At 42.6% G+C, this 26868-nt stretch overlaps 1 protein-coding gene across 6 annotated transcripts in view; it reads right to left on the reverse strand.

The window, feature by feature from the left end:
* Positions 1-26868, reverse strand: part of znf516 (zinc finger protein 516) — a 116419-nt gene that overhangs the window by 17277 nt on the left and 72274 nt on the right. For 5 of the 6 annotated variants that reach the window (XR_009656793.1, XM_060942664.1, XM_060942662.1 and 2 more), the window contains 2 exons: positions 24805-25998; positions 14788-14892 (listed from right to left, as the gene is read on the reverse strand). Coding sequence is in view for 5 of the 6 variants with exons in the window: in XM_060942664.1 (XP_060798647.1) it covers positions 14788-14892; positions 24805-25998 (1299 nt within the window). In the remaining variant the exon portion in view is untranslated. Of the gene's footprint in view, positions 1-129; positions 209-14787; positions 14893-24804; positions 25999-26868 lie in introns of all 6 variants that reach the window. The other variant, XM_060942663.1, reaches the window with a different exon arrangement.

Here is a 26868-nt window from a genome sequence, read left to right on the forward strand (position 1 = left end):
TAATAGCTGAAGTGACATCACAGCACATGGCACAGCGGAGAATGTCGAAGATGGTACTAATGGTCTACATGAAAACGCGCGCACACACAGACACACACACACACACACCAAACAAAAAATTCAACATACTTGTTGGGGGGCTTCTGCAGAGGTTGGACTCCCAGGAGTCCATTGCATTCTAAAAGGTCTGCAGGAAGAAGGTGGCCAGCTAAGAACACAAAGTACTAAAAATTAAAAACAAAACTTTCAAATATGAAAAAATATATATAATGCCTTCGTTAAATGAATATCGCCATGGCAGATCTACATTAAACACACGTCTATGCTTAACACTATTTTGCATCAAAATCTATCTTACAACAAAATGGACAAGAAGTTCCTGAGGCCATGTAAAGCTGCTTCTTCTAGAAATAGTTCTTTGGATGGTTAATGGTTCTAGCTTCCTCAACAGTTCTACTCGAAACCCTCTGTTTCCCCATTCTACATAGAACACAGTTTCTGCCAGAGAGACAAACCAAAGATCTCTTTATCATATCAAAACTGAATCAGATCATATCATGTACATCAGGTACTAACAGACACAACTGGTTCGAGGTCCTGTACTATAAGGTATATCAGGTGAAAATTCAAATTCAGTCCAAATTGCTTCAAACTGCTCTCATTGAATTCAGAACTGAATGCAGAACAAAATAATTTTTACGTAATTAAAATGTTTATCCGTTCTTAAGATATTACAAATCAGAGACTGATGAAACGGCTTAATTTTTAGAAAACTGCCGTAATATTCTGTATGAGGATCACATGGTCCAAAATGGGCCTCATTAACCAATGAGATCAAATGTTTTTTCTTAATAACTTTTCTATTTTTCAAGGTATTTAGATGGAAATTGGCAGGCACATAGATGGTTGTCTACTGAATACAAAGTTTGAAAATTACTAAAAACAAATTATGCAAATTAGTATTTAATTAGTATTAATTATGCTAATTAGGTAAACAGTTTAATTGGTACACTCACAAAAAAAGTAATCAAAGATTATTTCTCATACCTTCTTTGTGCCGTGTAGGCCTTTGTATTTCTCAAAAGTAGGGTTTACTAGTGTTTATATTAAAGAATATAAATGATAATATTCACAGCTTTCAAGGCGAACCTCAAAAAAATTGTGTGGTCCCCATCCAATAAATAATTCCAGTTAATTGAATTGAAATTGACACTCACGTTTCTGACTTCTGGTTTTTTAAAATATCATTCCGACCACTAAGATCTCAATATTTTCATCAAAGCAACTAGTTATATTCTAAAATAGTTATTTATTTACAGGAATCAGTTTTATTTGAAAAAATAAGTAGGTAAAGCTATGAAAACTCACTTCAAACTCTCCCGTGAATCATAACATCAAAACTAGCAGACAGAAATTTTTCCTGAATACTTCATCAGAAACAGTGAGAGATAGAGAACATCCCTATAAAAGTTATTTGATTGATATTCACAAGTAATCCAGTCAGAAACCGATCAGAAGAGAGAGAGCTTGACCGCTTTCTCATGACTCAAAAAGCACCAGCAGTTTCCTGACGTCACGCGAGCAGAGAGTATACTCTGTTGTACCAGCTTCAACCTGCCGTTACTCTCAAAGTATTGAACAGATCTAAACGAGATATAAATTTCTTTGGAAAGAAGCAATTATAAGTTTTTTAATGATAGTATTCACAATAGAAAAAATTCAAGATTTAAGCAATGACAGATTTGGAAACTTAGATGAGCGTCTGCATGGACAATTTTCACAGCACGGCCAGTGAGCGTCTGATACGCCTAGAACTACAGCTTGTATTTTTGGGTTGTTTTCATGGAAGTTGGATTAGCTACTTAAAATATTGCCAAATGTCATCCTGTTTTACTTATGTTCTTTTTCTTTGGCACTATCAATGTTCTGTCTCTTAGGTAAGACTGTTTTGCTGAATAGTCCTTGGGTTTTTTTTTGTTGTTGTTGTTGTTTTTTTCTGGTTCTGTAAACCAGATGGTGCCATCCATTCAACCCACAATATTAATGTTGTTAGTGTTCTCACTCTCACACTAGACCTTAGACTCCTGTGGGAACGAAACATGATGCTAGAATGAATCTTTTAAAAGAATTGTAAAAGAAAAAAAAACTGCCAGAAGGGCCAAAAAGGCTCCCCAAAGGCTGAAATCCTAGCATGTGTCTAGATCTGAGGCAGACCGTGTCAAAGCACTGATCAAACGTGTCTATTGCTTCACCGAGTCCATAACACATGGCAAAGTAGACATACGTCATATTTTAATGTGATTTGGAAGATGAGATATCTTCACTAAAGCTAAAGTGCCACACATAATATTAAACTTGTTTATGGTTTAGTGCCTATGTTTGAAGAACATCTGCTATCAAGCTTTATTACTTGTTTTGCCAATACAGATAATTTCATTGCCATTGCCTCCGACAGTGTTGTATAACACAGCAACATGCATATGCAATCAGCCTTCTCTACTGTTTTAAAGGTCAGAATTTCAGTCACTGCACCAACTGCGAAGGCAAGAGTCCAGTCAGGGACACCCGTATACAATGTGTCACGTGGTTGGGATCAGATCATGCCTTTGCACTCAAACTAGACTTAATCACTTTTCTTCTGCTGAAATGCTGATCTAGACACACCAATGATGGCTTGTATTCAGTTTCACCAACAGTGTCTAATAATGTATAGTACTGGAGTGAGGACATCACATCATGGGCTATGGTTATAGCCCATGATGTGATGTCCTCACTCCAACTGAAAAATGCACATGCATTACTAAAGGCAAACTGCCACATTAACTGCCTTGTTAATGCAGAAAAATAAGCCACTGCAGCTTGGCTAAGTACCTAATCATTGTAGGACACCTTATTTGAAACATCAAGGTTGAGGTTACCTCGACGATGAGATCCAGGCCAGTACATCTGAGATTTTAGAAAACAATTTTTGAATGAACAAAATGTCATTCCTATTTTCCTGACTAGATAGCATCCCACTTACAATAAACTCAGTCTAAAATTCAATGAGATACATGGACGTATTCCGCAATTTACCGCAAGCTGGCCTAGTGGTTAGAGTGGCCACCTCTCAATCTGGAGACTGTGAGTTCTACTCACGGTTGGGTCATACCAAAGACCATCATAAAAATGGTACCTACTGCCATCTGGCAAGGCACACTGCAATACAGATGCGAGCGGGGAGTCAAACTCTTGCAGTTACCAGAGGACTAGCCCCCCCCCCATACTGTAACCCTAGCTGTATAGGCGAGAGGCCGAGGGCTACGGAAACAGAGATCGGTGCTGTCCAATCCACCTTAACGGCCTGGTTAGTACTGGGAGACTACCTGGGAAGACCAGGGCATGGCGCAGGAAGGACTTTAGATTCCACAATTTGATTATGTCCATTGTGAGTTTTGGTTACCAGCTAATGCTCAATAGCCATCCACCCACTTCGAAAGTGTTCTAGTTTTTCATCCCGGACTCCTTGAAGCAACAGGTACTTCAACAGAAAATCACCTTGTGGCTAATAAAAGGAGTGGACAGACAAATTGAAATGTATTTTCATTCTAAGAAATAAAGAAGACTACCTTCCCATTCCACCATCCATCAACTTAGGTTTGTTAAATTGTTACCTCTGCCCACTGCAATTGTTCATCATGCAAGTGTTTTCATTTGTGCAGACCACTACCCAATCAGAAGGTTCCAAACATTGCCTTTGCTGAGAAATCCTTCCAATCTGAAGATTCAGCTTGTTCCTGGCACCACTTACAAGGTGGGTAGATGCTACTCAATGTCCATTCTGAACAGATTTCTAGACATGACCAGATAACTACCTTATGCTCACCCTTAAAGAAATGGCCTATTTTTTGCTGCAGAAGTGGTGAACAAGGACAGAGTACAACAACTGCCCAATCCCCCCCCCCCCCCCCCCCCCCAGCCCTACCACTTGGCCCTATCCCTCCATTTTGTGTGTTCCTGTGTAAGGTAGGGTATCCCATTACTTTTAGGGATTGAGGGGTATCCTTGACTTGCAAGTGACGTCAAAGCAAAATAGAAACCCAGATGTCGGCCATGTTGATGGATATACAAATGCAGGGTCAAGTGACATTCCATACAAAACATAGTCACGCGTGCGCAATTCTCTTTGTTTTTCCACTGCTTTAAGCATTCTTTTAGCTATGTCATATCCTTGTGCTGTATATGGTTATGGTCATAACAGTACTCGTGACTGTGGCACGTTCCGATTTTTTTAGAATTCCGTCTGTGATTCAGAAAGAGGGTGAGGAAACTTAAGGAGACTTAGTACAGAGAGGAGATGAGGGGATCAGGGCACTCTGTCCAATGACCATTTTGTCCAATAGTTAAGACATTTCATCCAAAGCCTTTTCCATACGCACTATCAATTATTTTATATTTCAGGCATTCCGGTGTTCGTGAACGAAAGGCCCGTGAGAGTGCTGCTTGGTGCCTAAAGATTTAACATGACCCAGCCAGCTTTAAAAATTAATAACTCAGCCAGGGGAGCTCACAGCAGAGCCAAATTTTACAAGGACCTCCCTCTAAGCCTCCCCCTTCAAAAGCGCATGGTCTCGGGTCAGTAGGACCATGCCTTGGCCTGAGATTCACGAACAAAGCCCCTGTAAGATCGCTGCTCCGCGCCTGAAGATTTAACATGATCTAGCCGGTTTTAAAAATGAATAACTGGCCGAACGGCGCTCACAGCGAAGCCAAATTTTACAGGCACCTCCCTCTAAGCTTCCCCCTTGGAAAGAGCATGGTCTTAGGTCAGTAGGACCGCACCTCAGCCCGGTGTTCGTGAACAAAGCCCCCGCAAGAGCGCTGCTCGGCGCCTAAAGATTTAACATGATCCATACTATGGTACTCATTTGCTTTACAAAAATGTGTTTTTCTTCTGTCAAATTCCATTGAGAATTCCTCCTTTTTTGAACAAGCAAATACCTAACATAAAATAACTGATAGTCCGTATGAAAAAGACTTTGGACGAAATAACCTGTATTCATACTCGATGGTCGGTAGAAGCATCTTATGTTCAGAAAAGTCTGACTTTTTTAAAATAATATGGGTCAAAACCACACACATCTATCTTCGTTTGATCGTTCAAATCGTGGTAATACTGAGAAAATTCAGCATTGTTTACAGACACGGTTTCAGCGGCTGCCATCCTACTTGCTTTGTATATCCACCATCATGGCGGATGCTTATGACATAGCACATTTTGATCACATGGTTCCAAGTCATCTATTGGTCATCTAGCTCTCCAAACAGAGTTTCCAAATAAAGACTTCAAATGGAGAGATAGAAGAAAATTCCCAGAATGCTTTGGAAACTTAGTGTAACATGGAACATGGCTACCAGTGTGGGGAAAGAAGCCAATACATGTAGTATATCTTTGCAAATAATCAGGCAAAATTGTAAAATCTGTTGGAATATCTTGGAATAATTTGGATTAGAACAGTGCCTTGCAAACTGCATGTTCAGAGATTGACAACTTAATTGAGGTTTTTCACCTGATGTCACAGGGTCACGTGACGCCCCGGTGTCCGCCATTTTGAAGGTCAAGCTAGCTAATGTCAACAACATCATAGCTGGTATGTTACTGTAGCAATGTTTACGCTCAGTCATTTGGATGACTGTTAAAACCTTTCAGTCTCAAGTTTTTCCTTTACTGTATTTACTAGTTTACTGTAATTATGATTCGGCAGCTATTTACACCGGATCCAGTGTAAATAGCTGCCGGAGCGCGCTCCGGCTTGCTCCCCCTCAAATTAAGCAGCGTGCTCCGGCTTGCTCCCAGAGTGCTCCGGCCGAGGTTCCGGAGCGCGCTCCGGCTTGCTCCCCCTCAAATTAAGCAGCGCGCTCCGGCTTGCTCCCGGAGTGCTCCGGCCGAGGTTCCAGAGCGCGCTCCGGCTTGCTCCCCCTCAAATTAAGCAGCGCACTCCGGCTTGCTCCTGGAGTGCTCCGGCCGAGGTTCCGGAGCGGGCTCCGGCTTGCTCCCCCTCAAATTAAGCAGCGCGCTCTGGCTTGCTCCCGGAGTGCTCCGGCCGAGGTTCCGGAGCGCGCTCCGGCTTGCTCCCCCTCAAATTAAGCAGTGCTCCGGGAGCAAGCCGGAGCGCGCTGCTTAATTTGAGGGGGAGCAAGCCAGAGCGCGCTCCGGCAGCTATTTACACTGGATCGGTGTAAATAGCTGCCGGATCATAATTACATTAAACTAGTAAATACAGTAAAGGAAAAACTTGAGACTGAAAGGTTTTAACAGTCATCCAAATGACTGAATGTAAACATTGCTACAGTAACATACCAGCGATGATGTTGTTGACATTAGCTAGTGCTAACAGCTAGCTGCTAGTACACTGCTACAACACAGACACTGACCCTAATAATACAGTTCTTGGTCATTGCCTGGTAACAGCAAATTTATAACGGGCCATGTCTCAACAGACTAAGAAGTTATTTCAATGACATTTAATAACATTTTGTTTATCCTGAGGACCGAAAGTAAATGAAAATGTGAACAAACCTTAGCTGTAATAAGATGGCGACCACCGGCTCCAGGGACGACCCACTGATGTAGCCATGTTACCCAGCCTGACACAAAATATTTGTAGGTATCCAAACTCTTATACGCTTTCAGATCAATACCTGTGTATGGCGATGGGTTTTTAACGACATAGGTATACAGATCATGTGGGCCAAAGTCAGGTAAAGACGAGGGCTTCGTATACTTCCGTACGTCAGTGAACAATCCTGGTGGAAGCAGGTAAACATCGTTCTCTAAGCCTGCTAACCTCAATTTTTGCAAATACCTTGCCCTGTAAATGCCCTACGTCGCTGGATAGTGAAGGTGTTTTCTGCATCTCGCTCCTTTTTCTTTTATGTTTTTCGTTTGTCGCCTTCCTCGCATTCAAACTGATTCGAGCCGTGACGTCCAAAATGGCAGCCTCACATGACTTGGTCACGTGGGTGAAAAACCTCAATAGAGACAACCTTGTCGGAGTTCGTTTGGACCTCCTCCACTTAATGCATGTGCAGAGGTGGTATTTTGCTTTGGGTCTATGCCCTGAAGAAACCAGACACAAAGCCATCCTAGTGATGTCAACTTGCTATAGTCTTTTATGATCTGACCTTTGATACGATTACCTGGGTTGGCCTGAAATGGCAAATCTTGGTAGCTGCCTTGCCTGCTACACCACCAGTAAAGCATTTTAAGGAGTCCCATACTTTATCTGTAGATGGTGATTGTTACCAGATTAATATTACAGCATCAAACAGACCTAGCAGAGACCTTTTGTTTGACAAAACAAATGTTTGCCTGTCACAGACAGTGGATAAAGATAAACCCCTTGTAAAGATCATATTGGAAGCTAATGAGTATGTTGGACTGCCATGTACAGTAGAGGTGTGCATTTGGACTAGGTTGCAGGAGTGGACAGTTCTTACTTATATGCAGATGGGAGCTAGCGGTCACATATGAAGCTCACGGGACAAAAAAGGCCAAGTTCATTAACATGGGAGAGTGGTGGCCACAGCAGGTTGCTTGCACAGGGGGTTGCTTGTGTACTGCTGTGCGATGTGTTTACCATGTTCATTCATTCATCTTCAACAAATTATCTTGGCCAGGGTCACTGTAGTTACTAATCTGTTTGTATTTGGGAATCAGATCCAACTAAGTTAATTAGAAAATGTCACAGGCAGGTATGAATAAGATTACGAACTGTGGGAGTAGGTGTGATTGGCCAAACTTTCTGCAAAAGCAGGAGGGATTAGTTAAACCTTACTGTATGTCAGAGTGGATTGGTCAAGCATGTCCATGGAAGCGGGAAGGAATGGGTAGAATTCCTTTGTGCGTAGATTGGAGTGGCATTATAAAATCAGTCACTTGTACTTCGAAATATTATTGATCTTACACATTATATTAGGAATTTGGCAACCTCGTGGGTGTGCTGCTGTTCAAGGATGCTCTACTTGATCATCTGGTTGGCAGAACATGGACTCATTGCCAGATTTTACAGCCAGAAAATAATATTTGTTGGTTCACTGGTTTAGAGTTTAAAGTAGGGTGACCAGATTTCCCTAGTCTGAAACCGGGACACTTTTGCACGCGACCATGCTCGTGCACGCACACCTTTTTTTTACGTAAACATGGCACTCAGAGAGGTGCTCTTATCATTTTGTTGAAGCTCACATTTATCAACATCTCACATGAAATAAAACAAACAGGCATTTTGTTATCTAGTAGCATAGTGGTATACAGATCAGTTAAATTATGGTCAGACAACAGATTTTGTAATGGCTGAGAATAGGCCAGGCTATGTCCATAGGCCAAATTTAAACTGATTTATTTCACCTGTTTGTGAGAACACCAAGAAGAATGCTTATGCACATGTAGGCTATATCTCTAAAATTGTATGCACTATAGCATGAACTTAAAAAGTAGATATGTGACCTCAGCATAGCCTAGGTCAGAATCAACCTTACTAACCATTCCCCACAACTGAATGAATAAAGCAAGAAGATGTGTACAAAAGTGAACACTTTAATGGAAGGTGCAACAAGCTGTTCAACACAGCAGTATGGCCAAACTGTCAGAATGGTATGTTCAACAGAAACAAAAAAGAGACAAGTGATTTGAGAATATATACTACGGAAGCCGAGAGAGGCCCTTCATACAATCCTTTTTTTTATTCACCTTGTTATTCCGAGATAACGACATAATTAATTCAGGATCTCGAGAAAACAACACAACTAATTTGAGATCTATTCCGAGATCTCGAGAAAACAAAACAATTATTCCGTGATCTCGAGAAAACAAAACAATTATTTCATGATCTCGAGTAAACAGCTGAGAAATGGTTCATTCAGGTGCGCCAAGAGACTTGTGATATGCTGACTTTGGGGCTATTTCTCATTCTGTATAGACGCAACTTTGGTCATTAGAATGTCTGGAATAATCGATCACCTAATAAGGCAATATTTTGATCAGGGGTTGACACAGGGAGAGATTGCATTAAGTCTTTTAATATGGGATAATTTCAAAATTAGTCCGCGGCACCTTCGCAGAAGACTGGCCCGGCTTCGTCTCTACCGACGGAGATACAGTGATCCAGCTGAGATCATGAAATAATTGTTTTGTTTTCTCGAGATCTCGAATTAGTTGTGTTGTTTTCTCAAGATCCTGAATTAATTATGTCGTTATCTCGGGATAACAAGGTGAATAAAAAAAGAATATATGAAGGGCCTCTCGCAGCTTCCGTAAAATATTTGCAACATAGGCTACCCAACTCAGTACAAGAACAAAACACTTACAGTGTGTGCAGTTGGCTTCGTGCGCATTGTTCTGCACCTCTCGGAGGAAGGGGTAGGTGCCCTGTAAATCTTTGGAAAAGGTACAGTTTCTTTTCGGCATAATTGCTGCGGCATTACTGCTGCTAGCTGCTAGACAAAGAACATTCGCGCCAGTTAATGTTTATTTTATTGTTGCATGCCAACCCGTTCTGTTGTCTGGAATAATGTGGCTAAATAAACACCCATGCCACAGGGCCAGGGGGCAGTAACCAGGAAAGTTTGCGATTCCTGTCAATTCATCAAAATAGTAAATGCAGACATTTCTCCGCTAATGATTCCCACGCTGCTCAGTCGCAAACGTCGCGAGTGGCGAAAACCGGGACATATCCGTGTCCCGACAGACTTTTGTCGGGACTCGGGACACACAACCCCAAATCGGGACTGTCCCGGTAAAACCGGGACGTCTGGTCACCCTAGTTTAAAGCAAACTTGCTACCTGTTTATTTGTTTGTTTGTTCAATTGATGTGCTGAAAATTATAATAATAATAATAATAATAATAATAATAATAATAAGTTACATTTATATAGCACCTTTCAAGAAACCCAAGGACGCTTTACAATATAGACAAGGAAAAAAAAAAATAATAAATAAATAATAAAGAAAAAAATAGTAATAATTAAATAAAATAAAAATAAAAAGTCCACCAAGTAGGGGTTAGGATGTAATTCCCGTGGTGTAGCAGCCACAGTCCCACCAAAAGGCGCATAAAAACGAGTCCCACATCTCCAGCACCGCCGCCGTGACGCCGCCAGCAACATCGCTCGAGCACCACACCATGGATCCACAAAGCGAGCACAGAAGCTCCGCCACGCAGAGCGCTGGCGTGTCCCAAACCGCCTGCACAGCCGCCGCGACACCACCGAGCAACATCGCTCGGAACATCACACCAAGCGTTAAAGCACAGAGCGCTGGACAACCACGATGTAAAATGAGCAGCGAGCTCACTGCAGTCCACAGCTGGGAGCGCAGGCATCACCCACAGCAAACCAAGGCCTGGAGGGAACCGACGCCCAAAACTGGGTCCGGAGCTACACCACAACCGGCGGACAAAACACTCAAACAAACATCAAACTACACAAACACACACAAAAAATAAATAAAATGAAAATAGAAAAAGAAAAAATAAATAAAAATAAAATAAAAAAGCTCTGGTGAAAAGCGGCAGCCAGAATGCGCACGACGTACTCTCAACCGGAAACGAAAAACGGATGCTGCTTCCTACATGAGCTGATTTTGCAGTTATGGGATTTGCCTCCATAATATTCTGCTCTATGGAATTATAGTCCTTTGAGCTAGAGGCCTAGCAGTTTTCTTGAATAAACAGAAAATGTGATTATGCATGTCATTTTTGGAATTGAGAAATGCGTATTGTCATATGTTCATATATGAATAATACAACACTGGCATTTTCGTTGCTACAGTTTTCTCCAGATACACCACACATGCTCGGATTAGTATGTCAGCCCTTGCACTAGCCATCTGGCAGCTTTTTTCCATTCAAGAGTGCAAATCCACTGCCTCATGATTGCAAAGTTGTTTGCCTGTTTTGGCCTGCGTACTGAACACATATTCATCGCCTTTCTACAACTAAGGGGATAAGGAATAATATACTGCTTTTAAAGTAGAGTATCTAAACAGAGCTCCTATAAGAGCAACCAGCAGCCAGACTGTGCAAGAAACTCACGCTCATTCAGCATTAGGCTTAGATTAGCATCACCAGTTAGTGTAGCAGAAGCAGCAGACAGTAGGCTGAAACTACCAATTTAGGCTGACATACAGAGTTAGCATATGCTAATGGAGGCCTGAGGCCCCTGCCCCATTTCATTTGGACACTAACACTGAAGCAAGCAATCACTGATGACATTGATTATAACTCCATGTGTGGAGAGAAGCCTCTTTCTGTATAATGTAGTATTTGGCCTCTGTCACTGGGGATCAGGCTGGCTAACACAAGCAGCCTTCGCACATTCTTCTAAAAGAACTCACATATCTCTTGTACTCCCTGCTTGCCTAAGTGCTTCTAGTCTAACTGAGTGAACACAAGTCTACTCTTTTAACGAAAGACGGTATGTTTCAGCAAGACATTGTTGCAGATGCTTACAGTTTTCTGAGGAAACTGTATGATGGCTTTGCAGGAATACTTACAACTGAATAATTCAAGTCCGAACAAAATAAAAACCACTCTTTACAGGTGACGTTTTTGTCATTCACAAATCAAATCTGCACATCCACAGCCCTATGACTTCACATTTGTTCACCAGTTTTAATGTGAACACACAACAGCTGGTTCATAACTGGTGTTTCCTCCCAAAGCAAACCCCATGGAGCGTTTATGTAAGGTTACGCCACTGAATTTTGGTTCTTATAGTCAAAGTTTGACATGCCCTTGATCCCATTCTTAAGAATTTGTTAATATTTGTTCAAAAAAATTCTCATTGTTTATTGTATACTATGCAGGATGTCTTTATCTCCAAAAGTGCCATTAGTGTAGCTGTCAAAAAGAATATGAATGCACTGTGTGAGAAGTGTTCTGTGTAGCTTGGCTTGGATGTACCGCTGCACTTTGATGGATATTTTCCAGATTAGTGAAAAGTCCGTTCACTCACATATGTGGCACATACACTCACTGGCCACTTCATTAGGAACACCCACCCATACACCTGCTGTTTTCTGCAGTTCTCTAATCAGCCGATCCCTTGACAGCAGCACAATGCATAAAATCATGCAGATACAAATCAAGAGGTTCAGTTCAAACATCAGAATGGGAAAAATATATATGTGATCTCAAAGTGTGACTTTCTTTCACTGTGGCATGGATGTTGGTTTGAGCCAGATGGACTGCTTTGAGTATTTCAGAAACAGCTGATCTCCTGGGGTTTTCGCACACATCGGTCTTTAGAGTTTACACAGAATGGTGCAAAAAACAAAAAACACTGAGTGAGCGACAGTTCTGTGGGTGGAAACGTTTTGTTGATAAGAAAGGTCAGAGGAAAATGGTCAGATTGGTTCGAGCTGTTTTGCCAGGAAGGATATAGCAGCTCTTTACAACTGTGGTGAGCAGAAAAGCATCTCAGCATGCAACAGCAGAAGACCACATTGGGTTCCACTCCTGCTAGCCAATAGCCTGGGCCCGCCCATCCTAAGTGTGACGCAACACGAGGGCCTGTTGTGAGCTTAGTCTGGCAAGGCAAGCTATCTCCAGCTCTTCCAAGCTCCCGAAAAATCGGGAGCCAATCAACTTTGAGCATCTCCAACGGCCCTGGGTAGAGGCGTGTTCAAGGCAGTGACGTAGTAGAACTGCGACCGGAAGCCATAGATTGTTTACAGAATCTATGCCGGAAGCGCTTCATTCACTAGAAACATTACGAACATGGAGCAGCGGCAAGCCTTTGACACAGCGGTAGATGCTGTATTGAAAGCATTCAACGGGAAGTTCTCATTGAAAACGGAGCAAAGAGCAGCCCTGGAGGTATTTATCTTCTTCCTGTTAGTCAAGCAGTTTCCGTCGCATCACATACGTCAGAGGAAAGAGTGATGTGATTGGTTTAAGCTTCGTCACAGCCTTTTCTGGCTTCGACCAGTAGCAAACTGAGGCAGTTCAGGGAGGCGGGTCAACCACGCGCTTTGGGAAACGGTTGGGCTTAATATCTTTGCCAGAGCAAATGCTCGCAGAGCTTTGAAGTCGCGTTAGCCAGACTAGCTAGCCAAGAACAGGAATCTTAGAATCAAGAAGAAGTTCCTATTAAAGTGGCTGGTGAGTGTAAAATGTAAGTCAGCTCATCGAAGGACAGAGAGATCACTCACAAATGCATTTACACACATACACAAAGAAATCTGAACTGGGTGACTTGAGCTTATGCGATTTCATAGTTTGGATGGCTTATGGCTATTTGTGTACTTTACTCAGTTTCAGTGTTTATACTTCAAAAGTGATTATCACACAGTTCAAATTATCCTTGACTATGTGTTTAAAGGAGATTACATGATTGCAGTACCATTTAGCCTTCATAACGCTTAAAAATTAAAGAAAGCATGCATTAAATCATTCATAACTAGAAGGGCACTGGGTAGAGTGTATACCTCTGCCAAGCCATGTATTCAGATTTGCATCAAAATCTAATCAATTGTTCCTTGGCCCATGGCCCACCATCCCTCAAAATTATATCAACATCCATTCACTACTTTTTGACGTATGTTGGAAACAGACAAACAATCTGAGGCAAAAACAATCTCCTACAATAAAGTTGGCGAAGGTAAAAATGTCAACCTTCAACAAAATTAACAACAAAATCAAATTTTCTTCTTTACATTATCTTCAGGATGATGCAACTTCCTGCTGATCATGTGACTTGTGGAATATTCCAAATATTTTATCAGGGTGAAATTCCATCCATTATCCGTAACCGTGCAGGGTCGCAGGCAAGCTGGAGCCTATCCCAGCTGACTATGGGTGAGAGGCGGGGTACACCTTGGACAAGTCGCCAGGTCATCGCAGGGCTGACACACAGAGACAAACAACCACTCACACCTACAGTCAATTTAGAGCCACCAATTAGTCTAACCTGCATGTCTTTGGAATGTGGGGGAAACCAGAGCAACCCCACACAGGGAGAACATGCAAACTCCACACAGAAAGGCCCCCATCACTGGGCTCGAACCCAGAACCTTCTTGTTGTGAGGCAACAGTGCTAACCACTACACCACCTCAGGGTGAAATTGTTCAGGAAAATGAATTCTTACATGAATGCAAATATAATGAGATTTTTGAAGAATGTTTTACTTCAACATACTGTGAAGTTATAGTGGGATGGAGGAGGTGAAATGCCGTTTTGTTAGGTTTTATTAATGTTGAAAGGTAATGTATTTACCTGAAACATGCACAGAGGTTGCTATGAAGGACACTAAGTAGAAAACAAATGGCACCCCAATCATGGAATCATCTCATCTCATCTCATTATCTCTAGCCGCTTTATCCTTCTACAGGGTCGCAGGCAAGCTGGAGCCTATCCCAGCTGACTACAGGCGAAAGGCGGGGTACACCCTGGACAAGTCGCCAGGTCATCACAGGGCTGACACAGAGACACAGACAACCATTCACACTCACATTCACACCTACGGTCAATTTAGAGTCACCAGTTAACCTAACCTGCATGTCTTTGGACTGTGGGGGAAACCGGAGCACCCGGAGGAAACCCACGCGGACACGGGGAGAACATGCAAACTCCGCACAGAAAGGCCCTCGCCAGCCACGGGGCTCGAACCCAGGACCTTCTTGCTGTGAGGCGACAGCGCTAACCACTACACCACCGTGCCGCCCCATCATGGAATCATCAATGCCAAAAATAAATAAAAATAAACTAACAAACAAACAAATAAATAAATAATAAATAAAAGTCTTTACCTGTATGAGATCTCATGTGTGTGCGGTAATGGCTGGGTTGGCTAAAGCTCTTCCCGCACACTGGACAGACGTACTCGCCCTCTTTTTGCCCTGACCTCGCCATCCCTATAACACACACACAGGCACACAAAGAGAAATAGGAGGAAATTTCAGTTGGAGAGAGGAAACATTATATGAAATATATGAAACGAGAGAAATAGGGAGCGAGCACGAGACAGAAAGAGAAGCAAACATCATTAGTATGTCTTATGTGTCATTATGTGAGCTACCTTGAGGGCCTGGATGAGAAGCTGTCTGGCTGCATCACGTGAGCAGTTCTGACAGGCTGACACACACAAGGCCCCACACAACCGCATAAATTACAGTGAATTAAAAGCCTCGCCCTGTGATGTGCCCTCATCTACGCTATCATGTCACATGTCAGGTGTGCCACTCTCTCCCTTTCTCTGCCCTCCCTCCTGCTCTTTCCCTCTCTATTTCCCCCTCCTTTGCTCTTTTCTCCTCTAGCTGAGCAGCTGGATGTTCTTTTCCTGCCTGTCGCTCTGGCTCTGTCAAGCCTCGTCCACTCGGGCGATTTGCTAGGACACCCATGTGGCAGCAGAAAGGCCCGCCAGAGAAACAGGAACAGAAGTGGGACTTGGAGTGGTCTGCCTTTACGCTTCCCCCTTAGGGGTGGTAAAAAAGAGCACGCACAGAAATGCTGTCCTCTTGGCTCGTGTCCGTCACTTGGCACCGGTTGCCCCTACCTGCTCTGACCCCCACGGCCCTGCATTGTCGTGATGACAAGCTGTGACTGAGAGTGTTGGTGGCAGAGCGAAACCAGGCCACCTTTCGTAAACATGAGTCTCCAAGTTATTAGCATGCATGAGCTGCGCTAACAGGAAGAGCAGCGGACGGCATGAACAAAAGGGAAGCCCGATGTTAGAAAGGTCACTGTATTGTATGTGACTTAAAGGGCTAAAGTGGAGCCTGATGATATCAGGCTTGACAGCTGACAGGAACTTCCTCTGTCTCTGTGTAGTTTAACACTCGAGCCCTGGCTGCGTCGGACAACAGCAGCGCAGCAAATTGTCTTGCAGCGAAGATGTGGAGAGGGGAAAAAAAACGAAGGAGAAAGAGAAAGAGTCAGTAATCACCATTTTTTTCAAAGCAGCTGGTGGCTTAATTTGACTCCTCTTGCTCTTTCACTCTCTCTCTCTCTCTTTTCCCCTCTCTGTGCTGCTTTGCATATTTGTAGAATCGAGGCACTGTGAGCCCTCAGAGATTGCCTGCCATGGCATTGGAAGCATGTTGCTTTAAATGCCTCTCAGCGATAGCTGTCTGAAATGCTTTTGCACATTTTAAGAGTTTGCATAAAGATGAACACATTACTCAATAGTTCCATTAACCTTTTGAGGCCGGGTGTTTGTGTGCGGTGTATATTGGTACGTCACATCAGTACACAGGGATCCCACTTCATACCACCAGAGGTCCCCGTCTCCTGAATACTACCTGCTTGTCCCAATGACTCGTTAGACTCACCTGTTTTGCATTAGATGGAGAGCACAATTTTATTTAAACCCTGTTTGCTCTTTGCAAACTTTTGTTGGGTTCTTGTGCTTGTGCACATTCATTTGTTTTGGCAGGTTTCAGTGATTTTGTGTTGAAGATTTTTTTCCCCCCTAATAGTGAATTAGTCTGGTTAACACCAGACCATATCACAAGTGAAATATGGTCTGGAATCCGCCTATTGAATTTCTCGTAGGGGAGGTGTGGTTTACGATTGTCAACGGCCGTTTATTGGACGTTGCGAATGTCTATCATTTGGCGTATGGCCAATCATGGCCCATGGCCAATCATGGCAGTTGTACCCGGTGACGTAGTTAGAGCGACGAAGAAGACAAAGAAGAGAAGGAAAGAGAAGGCAAAACAAAAATAGGAAAACAATGGCACCGAATGATTACTGCCGTTTTAAAACAAACTTTCGCTCTAAACTATTCAGAACAGTGTCTAAAGCTTGATTGAAAGTTTGGTTCGTATCGCTCGCCGCCATGTTAAATGTGATCCGTAAACAGTCCCAAATAAACTACAAGCTTCCGTTTGTCGAGTAGTACGCGTCACCGTCTTTCCACCCCTCCCCACTCTCTGATTGGCTCCCTAACTCAGGCGAGCCTTTAGACCATAGTTTCCATGCTGTCTTTTCAGATCGGAACGATTGTGCAAAGCAGCATGGGATTTCCCAGGCTAATAGTGAATAAGGGGTATCGGGTTATTTAGCACAGAAGTTTTTTAGCACAAATCCAAAATCTTTTAGCACAAGTTCTAAAGTCTCTTAGCACAACTCTTATGTTCTTTAGCACAACTCTGGATTATGGTCACAATATTCGAAAAAAAAAATACTCATCTTGCTATAGGAAGGGGTTTATTATGATTGCTTAGGGACTGGAAGCTGGAATTTCTGCTGCTGTGCATGTTAAGTGTGGAAATGCATCTATAGCTACGGTCAATGCATGTGCAAGAAACGTGTGTTGCTGCGACGTCAAAACATTAGTTTCACGTGGGAAAGTTAACAGTTTTAATTACCTGTCGCGTGTATTACTTGTAATGCGACTTTTTTCTCATGATAAATTTCACCTTCACAAATGAAAATAATTTTTTCTCAACTTATTGGCATGTACATGCAAATCTTGGAAAATTTTATTTCCTTTTCTCTATCAGTGTTCTCTTTTCATCTTCATTATTTTCTTTCTTTCTGTTGTTACCTATTTTTACACAATTTTCAGGACATTTACCGACATTTTCAGACACTGGTTTTTAGTGTGGGGGTGGCACGGTGGTGTAGTGGTTAGCACTGTCGCCTCACAACAAGAAGGTCCTGGGTTCGAGCCCAGCGGCCAACAAGGGCCTTTCTGTGTGGAGTTTGTATGCTGTCTGTGTGGGTGTGCTTTGGTTTCCCCCAAAGACATGCAGGTTAGGCTAATTGGTGGCTCCAAATTGACCATAGGTGTGAATGGTTGTCTATTGGCCCTTTTCCACTGCTCACTTCAGCTCACTTCAGCCCGACACGGCTCGCGTTTCGACTACCGAAGAACAGCACGACTCAGCTCGCTTCAGCCCTACTCAGCACCCAAAACTCGCACGGTTTTGGAGTGGGGCTGAAGCGAGCCAAACCGAGCCGAGTGGGGCTAGGGGCGTGAGGAGACACTCCCCTGTGCACTGATTGGTGAGGAGGAGTGTCCTCACATGCCCACACACGCCCCGCGAGCACGCTGGGATCTGTAAACACCGTAAACCCGGAAGAAGGAGAATTACGAATTACGAGAATTTCTGAAGCCTTATGCGCCTCGCCTCATCTATACGCTCTTGCTAGTATCTGTTGGCATTGTCGGTGACAACAAGCCACAGCACCAAGACCAGCAACACTAACGACTCCATGTTTATTGTTTACTATCCGGGTTGTGAGACTACCGCTTAAAAGATCACTGATGTCACTGTTTGCGCCGCCTAACGACATCACCTGACGTCCACCCACTTTCGCTAACTCCACCCAATGTGTCCACCCACTTCCAGCCAGCACGGTTCAGCGCGGTTGTAGTCGAAATGCAACTCCAACAGCCCCACTCAGCTCGACTCAGCACGGCACGGCTCAGCCCGACTCAGCCGCGTTGGTAGTGGAAAAGCGGCATATATGTCAGCCCTGTGATGACCTGGTGACTTGTCTAGGGTGTACCCTGCCTCTTGCCCATAGCCAGCTGGGGTAGGCTCCAGCTTGCCTGCGACCCTGTTGAACAGGATAAGCGGCTACAGATAATGGATGGTTTTTAGTGCCGTCCCCTAGCCGAGCGATCTAAAACTGTTGTAATAACAATGGGATAGATGGCGAAAATTTTTGCTTCTGTAATCCTATTGTTCCCTTTAAATTGAGCACTCCGTTAAGTAGCCAATAAGAGTTTCTAAAAGAAAGCTGTGATCCATCCGACAAGTATAAAAACAGAGGGTCATATAACTACAGATCATTCTATCACTACTAGATTATACATAGATAAAGATTAAGTGTTCTTGGATCTTGTGCTAAAGAGCTTAGATTTGTGCTAAAAGACTTGTGCTGAAAGAATTTTGTGCTAAATAACCGTAAACCAAATAAGGAATTGCTTTATATTGTCATTCCATAAAGAGATGTCGTTCAAAACAGAGAGATTTCTTGAGATTCAGAGCCTTAGTCCATGAATCTACAGTAAATCTCTAAAGTGTTGCTTGTTTTTTTTTTTTTTTTCCTTTTTGGGAAACCCTTAATCAAGGTTCTTTGTAGAATCCTACCGGTACAAGTCAGCTATACCTTGATACCCAAATGAGTGCCTTCTTGTTGCCTTGAATCTACATCCATTCAGCTTTAATGAATATCTATCTAGCTCAACAACCCACAACCACCCCACCCCCAGTATAAATAAATAGATAAATGGAAATGATTCCAGTAAATTATATAATAATAATAATAATAATAATAATAATAATAATAATAATAAATGTAAATTCGGTTTTAATTAAATAAGGAACAATGAGCACAAATAAACAACTTGGATAAAAGTCAATTAAAATGTGCCTGACAAAAAAAATGTGCATCTGAGAAGCCAGCTGAAAGTTAGAAACCATCAGCATTTAATATGTGTGATGTACAAGTGCAATAATGTTTTAATTAATGTTTATTCGGTGTATCCCACTGTGCTGTGTAAACGCAGATCAGTTATGGAGTGACAGGCGCTAGCTGTGCAACAAGTTAATAAATGAAGTCACTTTAAATTGATGCTTCAGTAAGCAAGAATGTCTCATTAGGCAAATATGTTTGCCCTTGATTCTGCCTGTCCTTATTTGCTTTTCCTGCATGCTTTTATTTTTGCTGTTGGGCTAAGACATGAAACAAGGGATGGAAACAATACAAAGTAACAAGAAGCATCTTTTTTGTCTAAAAATGAATATATACATAAATATGCAAATTACAAACAATCTTACAAATGCCCATCCCTTAACCCATTAAATGGATAATAATTCATATATACATCCTGCATGCTTGCCCAGCCTTAGAAGGTTACAGGGTCAAACCTCACAGTCAATGGGGGCCTTTCTGTGTGGAATTCTGTTCTCCCTGTATCGGTATGGGTTTACTCCTGGTGCTCCGGTTTCCTCCCACAGTCTAAAGACATGCAGATTTGGCAAAAGTACCCAGCCAGTGGGGTTGCACAAGCCAGTGCATACTTAGTGCCAGTCCCAAGCCCGGATAGACTGGGGAGTGTTACATCAGGAAGGGCATCTGGTGTAAAACCTATGTCAGATCAATGATGTGGATCTGGATGATCTGCTGTGGCGACCCCTAAAGATGATGTTCGCCCAGCCCTTGTTTGCAAATTTGAACCTGATAAGCGCTTATATTTTATATCACAACATCATTTGTCTAAGATGCCAATCACTCAACTTTTTCAGTGCAATCATATTACAGAGGCTCCCTTGTTTTTAAAAAGAACACTTAAATTATCTCCCTGAAAATTAAACATTGGGAGTTTGTAAGAAAAAATCCTTATATTTGAATTCAGTTGACCCATAAGCAAATAATTTAGTAATTAAAACAAAGCAAATTACGTTTTAAATGTGCATTAATAGATGATGTTTTGTAATCCTTTATTTGCGAACCTTATCAGCTTTCAGGCTTGTACTTAAAGGAAAAATCCACCCACACTGTCAGAAATAGGGGTACAGTAGGAGTCCATTTCTGTCCCCCAAGGTACAATCTAAACTAATGTACCTCCTAGGGGTCATTATTGGACCTCAAAGTAACTATGTGTATGTTTTTAAGGTCAAAAAGGTACATATATGTTCTCAGTCAGTAATAAATGGTACAAAGAAGTAGCTTTTGAGGGTACTGTTCCAGTGATGAGCCGTTGTACCCCTAAAGGTACAATAATGTACTTTTGTTTTCTGAGAGTGCAGGAAAACTTGCATGTTAATCTTTAAGATTACAACCCCGATTCCAAAAAAGTTGGGACAAAGTACAAATTGTCAATAAAAACGGAATGCAATAATGTACAAATCTCAAAAACTGATATTGTACTCACAATAGAACATAGACAACATATCAAATGTCGAAAGTGAGACATTTGGAAATTTCATGCCAAATATTGGCTCATTTGAAATCTCATGACAGCAACACATCTCAAAAAAGTTGGGACGGGGCAATAAGAGGCTGGAAAAGTTAAAGGTACAAAAAAGGAACAGCTGGAGGACCAAATTGCAACTCATTAGGTCAACTGGCAATAGGTCATTAACATGACTGGGTATAAAAAGAGCATCTTGGAGTGGCAGCGGCTCTCAGAAGTAAAGATGGGAAGAGGATCGCCAATCCCCCTAATTCTGCGCCGACAAATAATGGAGCAATATCAGAAAGGAGTTCGACAGTGTAAAATTGCAAAGAGTTTGAACATATCATCATCTCCAGTGCACAATATCATCAAAAGATTCAGAGAATCTGGAAGAATCTCTGTGCGTAAGGGTCAAGGCCAGAAAACCATACTGGGTGCCCGTGATCTTTGGGCCCTTAGACGGCACTGCATCACATACAGGCATGCTTCTGTATTGGAAATCACAAAATGGGCTCAGGAATATTTCCAGAGAACATTATCTGTGAACACAATTCACCGTACCATCCGCCGTTGCCAGCTAAAACTCTATAGTTCAAAGAAGAAGCTGTATCTAAACATGATCCAGAAACACAGACGTCTTCTCTGGGCCAAGGCTCATTTAAAATGGACTGTGGCAAAGTGGAAAACTGTTCTGTGGTCAGATGAATCAAAATTTTAAGTTCTTTATGGAAATCAGGGACGCCGTGTCATTCAGACTAAAGAGGAGAAGGACGACCCAAGTTGTTATCAGCGCTCAGTTCAGAAGCCTGCATCTCTGATGGTATGGGGTTGCATTAGTGCGTGTGGCATGGGCAGCTTACACATCTGGAAAGACACCATCAATGCTGAAAGGTACCAGTATATCCAGGTTCTAGAGCAACATATGCTCCCATCCAGATGACGTCTCTCTCAGGGAAGACCTTGCATTTTCCAACATGACAATGCCAAACCACATACTGCACCAATTACAGCATCACGGCTGCGTAGAAGAAGGGTCCGGGTACTGAACTGGCCAGCCTGCAGTCCAGATCTTTCACCCATAGAAAACATTTGGCGCATCATAAAACGGAAGATACGACAAAAAAGACCTAAGACAGTTGAGCAACTAGAATCCTACATTAGACAAGAATGGGTTAACATTCCTATCCCTAAACTTGAGCAACTTGTCTCCTCAGTCCCCAGACGTTTACAGACTGTTGTAAAGAGAAAAGGGGATGTCTCACAGTGGTAAACATGGCCTTGTCCCAACTTTTTTGAGATGTGTTGTTGTCATGAAATTTAAAATCACCTAATTTTTCTCTTTAAATGATACATTTTCTCAGTTTAAACATTTGATATGTCATCTATGTTCTATTCTGAATAAAATATGGAATTTTGAAACTTCCACATCATTGTATTCCATTTTTATTTAAAATTTGTACTTTGTCCCAACTTTTTTGGAATCGGGGTTGTAGATTGCTAATTAGCTAAACCAAGTCTCTGCTATATGTCAGTACAATGGAGCACTTGCATGTGACGTCACAGCCGATCCAGATTGTGACAGACGCCATCTTGTCGGTCAAACGCCATATTTCCGCCTTCTACTTCTGGTTCTACTTCTGGTTCTACCTTTTCTTCTGGAAAACCCTACTATATACAATTCTACTACAACGCCTGCGGCTACAAGCTCTCCCTACCTGTGTACGTTTTTAATGTTTTTTGTGTGTATTTTTGCGTGTTGTTCATCTGTACCGGACTTCAATATCCACTACAACCGTATGGACTTACTGGACATTGGTTTCCAGCAGAAAATGACAGTTTGTAGCGATTTCCATCGCATGCACAACATTCCGGACGAGACAGCGAGACCAGCGGGGTCTCCGTGGATTGTTATCGGAAGCAAAGCGAAGGAGGCGGTGTCGGGAGAGGAAGCAAAAGCAAGGCTGCAGAGCCGGTGTTCTGTAAAGTTATCCTACCTCTTGGATTTGTCCTACCAAGCCTACTGCGTATGCGCGAAATCCAGGAGGGTACACCGGCCTGTTGACTAAGCTCAGAAAACAGCCACTCAAACCTCCACTGCTAAGCCTCTATCTCTCCAACGCCAGATCCATGGTAAACAACACGGAGGATTTGGAATTACAGCTGGAATTACCTTATTCTATTCTATAATCGGCTGGTCAGTGCTATACTCAATACTTAAGTGACTTACCCGTCCAATGAGGATTATTTTCTTGTTTACAAGATGCTACATCTGAGTCACTGACAAATCCTGAATTTCTGTAAAGATAACTGTGCAGAGATTTATAAGCACGCAGTGCTTCACCACTGAACAGCGAGGGAAAGTTAATGAGGTAATTATACACGTCTGGGTATTCCGCTGGCAGTTCCATATCCACTGACACGGTAGTGAAAACTACGTCCAGTAAGCCATCAGGGTCACTAATCTGTAGATCGTTTATTTTAGACATATATCTAGTTATCTGTTCATTAGAAAAATGAGCCGTGTAGTCCGTCGGTTGAAATTGATCCATTCTGTACACGAGTGCAGCAGTATTCAGCGGTGTTTTTTACCGACAAGATGGCAGCTGTGTACTTTCCGGTCACGTGACTGCAAGATCTCTATAGGTCTCAGAACTGCATGGCATTTTTGAAACTTTTGAGTTCAGCAATTGCTGCCTCCACTACTACATCAGGTTTTTCATTAATCTGATATTTGATGTTATTGGAAAATGGTGAGTTAAAAAAGCTATTGCTCTTTCTTTTGTTTTTAAGAGCTAACTATGAAACTTGACTGTTAGTCCTTGAATTATTTTCTCCTATTTAACACCACTGTCACTGTGCTGGTGGCACGGTGGTGTAGTGGTTAGCACTGTTGCCTCACAGCAAGAACGTTCTGGGTTCAAGCCCAATGGCCGATGGGGGCCTTTCTGTGTGGAGTTTGCATGTTTTCCTCGCGTCTGTGTGGGTTTCCTCCGGGTGCTCTGGTTTCCCCCACGATCCAAAGACATGCAGATTAGGTTAATTGGTGGCTCTAAATTGACCGTAGGTGTGAATGTGAGTGTGAATGGTTGTTTGTCTCTATGTGTCAGCCCTGCGATGATCTGGCGACTTGTCCAGGGTGTACCCCGCCTCTCACTAATCATCAGCTGGGATAGACTCCAGCTTGCCCGCGATCCTGCACAGGATAAGGGGTTACAGATAATGGATGGATGGATGTCACTGTGCTCCCAATGTCCTGCTGTGACATCAACATGGCAGACAACTGCTAACCTTTCATAGGAATAACAAAAATATAGAATGCACCAGACTCACTAAACACATTGGAAATATTTCAATATACACACATCTAATGGAACTGTGAGCTGGCCTAGTGGTTAGCATGTCTGCTTCCCAATTAGGAGATTGCAAGTTCTACTCGCGGTCAGGTCATACCAAAGACCATCATAAAAATGGCACCTACTGCTGTCTGGCAAGGCATACTGCAATACAGATGCGAGTGGGGAGTCAAACTCTTGTGGTCACCAGTGGACCAGCCCCCCACTGTAACCCTAGCTGTATAAGTGAGAGGCCAAGGGCTATTGAAATGGAGATCAATGCTACCCAATGTGCCTTAAGGGCCTGGTTAGTACTGGGACAGGAGATTGCCTGGCACGAGCAGGACTTTGACTTTTTGACATATCTAGCGTGTTTTACTGTGGATTTTTCCTTTAAAGTGACAAACTTTCAGCTCCCTCATTCTTCAGTACAAATAATTTTATCATTAACCCTTCAGAGGCCTGTATGCAAGTGCTTAATTCAGGTCCTGCTTAAACAATATCTTATAGTCTAATATAGTAACAATGTTTTAACTTAACATGTGGGAACATTCCATGAAAGTACTTCCTGTTCTTACCTGCTTGCTCCATCATCATGTTACTAAAGCCCCAGTGATGATAAAGCGCTGCCAAATCATGAGGGTTGCAATTCTTCAAGAAACTGTAGATGTCAGTAAGAGCTCCTGGACTGTCTCCTGTGTGCTGCTTTTTAGTTTGGGAGTGTGAGGATGATCCACCTAGACTGAGCCTACTCCAGAGGTCATATCCAGGAGAGCGCTCTGTGTCCTGGGCTGGAGGTTCAGATCGGGTGGAAGTCTGAGGTTTGGGACTTCTTTGCTCAGAAGCATTGTGCTTGCTGGTGAGCATGAAGCGGAGTCCCTCTTGGGGCAGCAAGCTACTTTCCATTAGTCTGCTTCCAGTCTTTTGAGGACTTGGTGTTGGTCTTGTTCTACTTGTCGATGAAGTGATATATTGGTGGGCATCCATTTTGTTCTTGGTGCACTTGACTTCATCTATCCGGGACCTGCTGGGACTTTGCTTCGAGGAGTGTGACAGTCGTCCAGCATGCTGACCCTTACTTTGAGAGTAAGTGGATTCAGTGCTGTTGCTTTGAGGCTTCTCCTTGGTCCCTCCGGGGCTTAATTCAGGGGGACTTGTGCGGAGGATTCGTGTCTGAGGCAGTGAGGGGCAGTCCTTGCCTTCCAGAAATGGAGGTGGTCCAGTGCGCCTCTTGAAATCAAGAATCGACTTGGGTCCCTTAACACCGTTTTTAGGAGCCCACTTAGGGATCAGAGTGGTGCTGTCGATTTTATGTGCAATTCTTTGATGGATCCAGAGAACCTCAGGGTATAGTGTGGCATGGGAACAGTATGGGCACTGATGTCTCACTAGACCATTCTGGACTGATTCTCCAGCTGCTGCTTTGTCACTTGCAGCCTCCACAGAGAGATTCAATAGACTGGCATCCATTTTGTCAGAACTGGCCTCTCCATGCCCTTTGTTCTCCTCATCTCCGTTCTCATCCACTGTGCTGCTTAGTGCTGCCCTCTCCAGGTGGGTGGAGGAGGTGGTGGGCAAACAGGGCTGCTGTAGTAGTGCATTCCTCAGCCTGGGGAAGCCACTGTGGCTGGTGGAAGGACTGTGGCTTTGGGTGATCGTGCTGGTTAAGGCCTCATTGCTGACAGCTGCAGGTTGAACGCATATGTGGGACGCCATGGCAGCTGAGTCAGCGGTGCTGAAGTCACAGTGGTCGCAGGTGTATGGCATTTTATCTTTGAACACAGAAAATGTATAAAAGAAATTACATTCATATATAAATATAAAAAAGTTCAAAACTTTAAAACATTTGTTGTACATGGAAAAACAGCCAATTAAACCCACTATATTCTTCATAAGAATAAAAAACATAACCTAGTTATTAAACAATCCTGATTTAACTTTTTTTTGTTTTGTTTGAGTTATTAGAACAAAATGTAGAAAAGATTTATTTTTGTTTTACTGATTTTTCCTTCATTACCACAAGTAACTAAAAACAGCCAAATAGTGTATGTTAATATACTAATACTCTAGTAATAAAAATCTGTTCAAAAGTTTGCATCTCCCTTTCTGATACAAATATTCTCCAATAATTTGTGTCCTTAACGTTTTTGCCTTTATAACTGGAACTAATAGAAAAATATTTCCTGAATTGGTGTTCTCATGATAGCCTTACAGAGCACTGTCACTGTCATATGCTGTATATGATTTACATCTTCTACATTTCCTCCTCGTCAAACCATTTAGCGAGCACTTATACCCTGTGGATATGTGAATACTGGCATCCTGGAAGACACCACACCTATCAGCATAGAAATGTTTCATTATAGGGTAAAGGTGAGGAGATGAGTTCGAAGAACTTTGAATTGATTTGTAGTGACACTTCTCTCTAAAAGGTTAAGTGGAGCAGCGTAACAGAGCTGCTCGGACTCTAATTGCCAACTTGTCTGACTAATCTTTGCCTATTTTTGTTAAAACACAATTTGCATTTTCAAGATTATGGACAAAGAATGCTTTAAAAAAGCCATTCCCTGTTGTACATAATATCTAATATAAATACTTGGATATTTAAGAGTTATTCTGTGAAATCAAGTTGCACATGAGCT

Source organism: Neoarius graeffei, chromosome 16, assembly GCF_027579695.1.
Source record: "Neoarius graeffei isolate fNeoGra1 chromosome 16, fNeoGra1.pri, whole genome shotgun sequence".
Classification (NCBI taxonomy): Eukaryota; Metazoa; Chordata; class Actinopteri; order Siluriformes; family Ariidae; genus Neoarius; species Neoarius graeffei.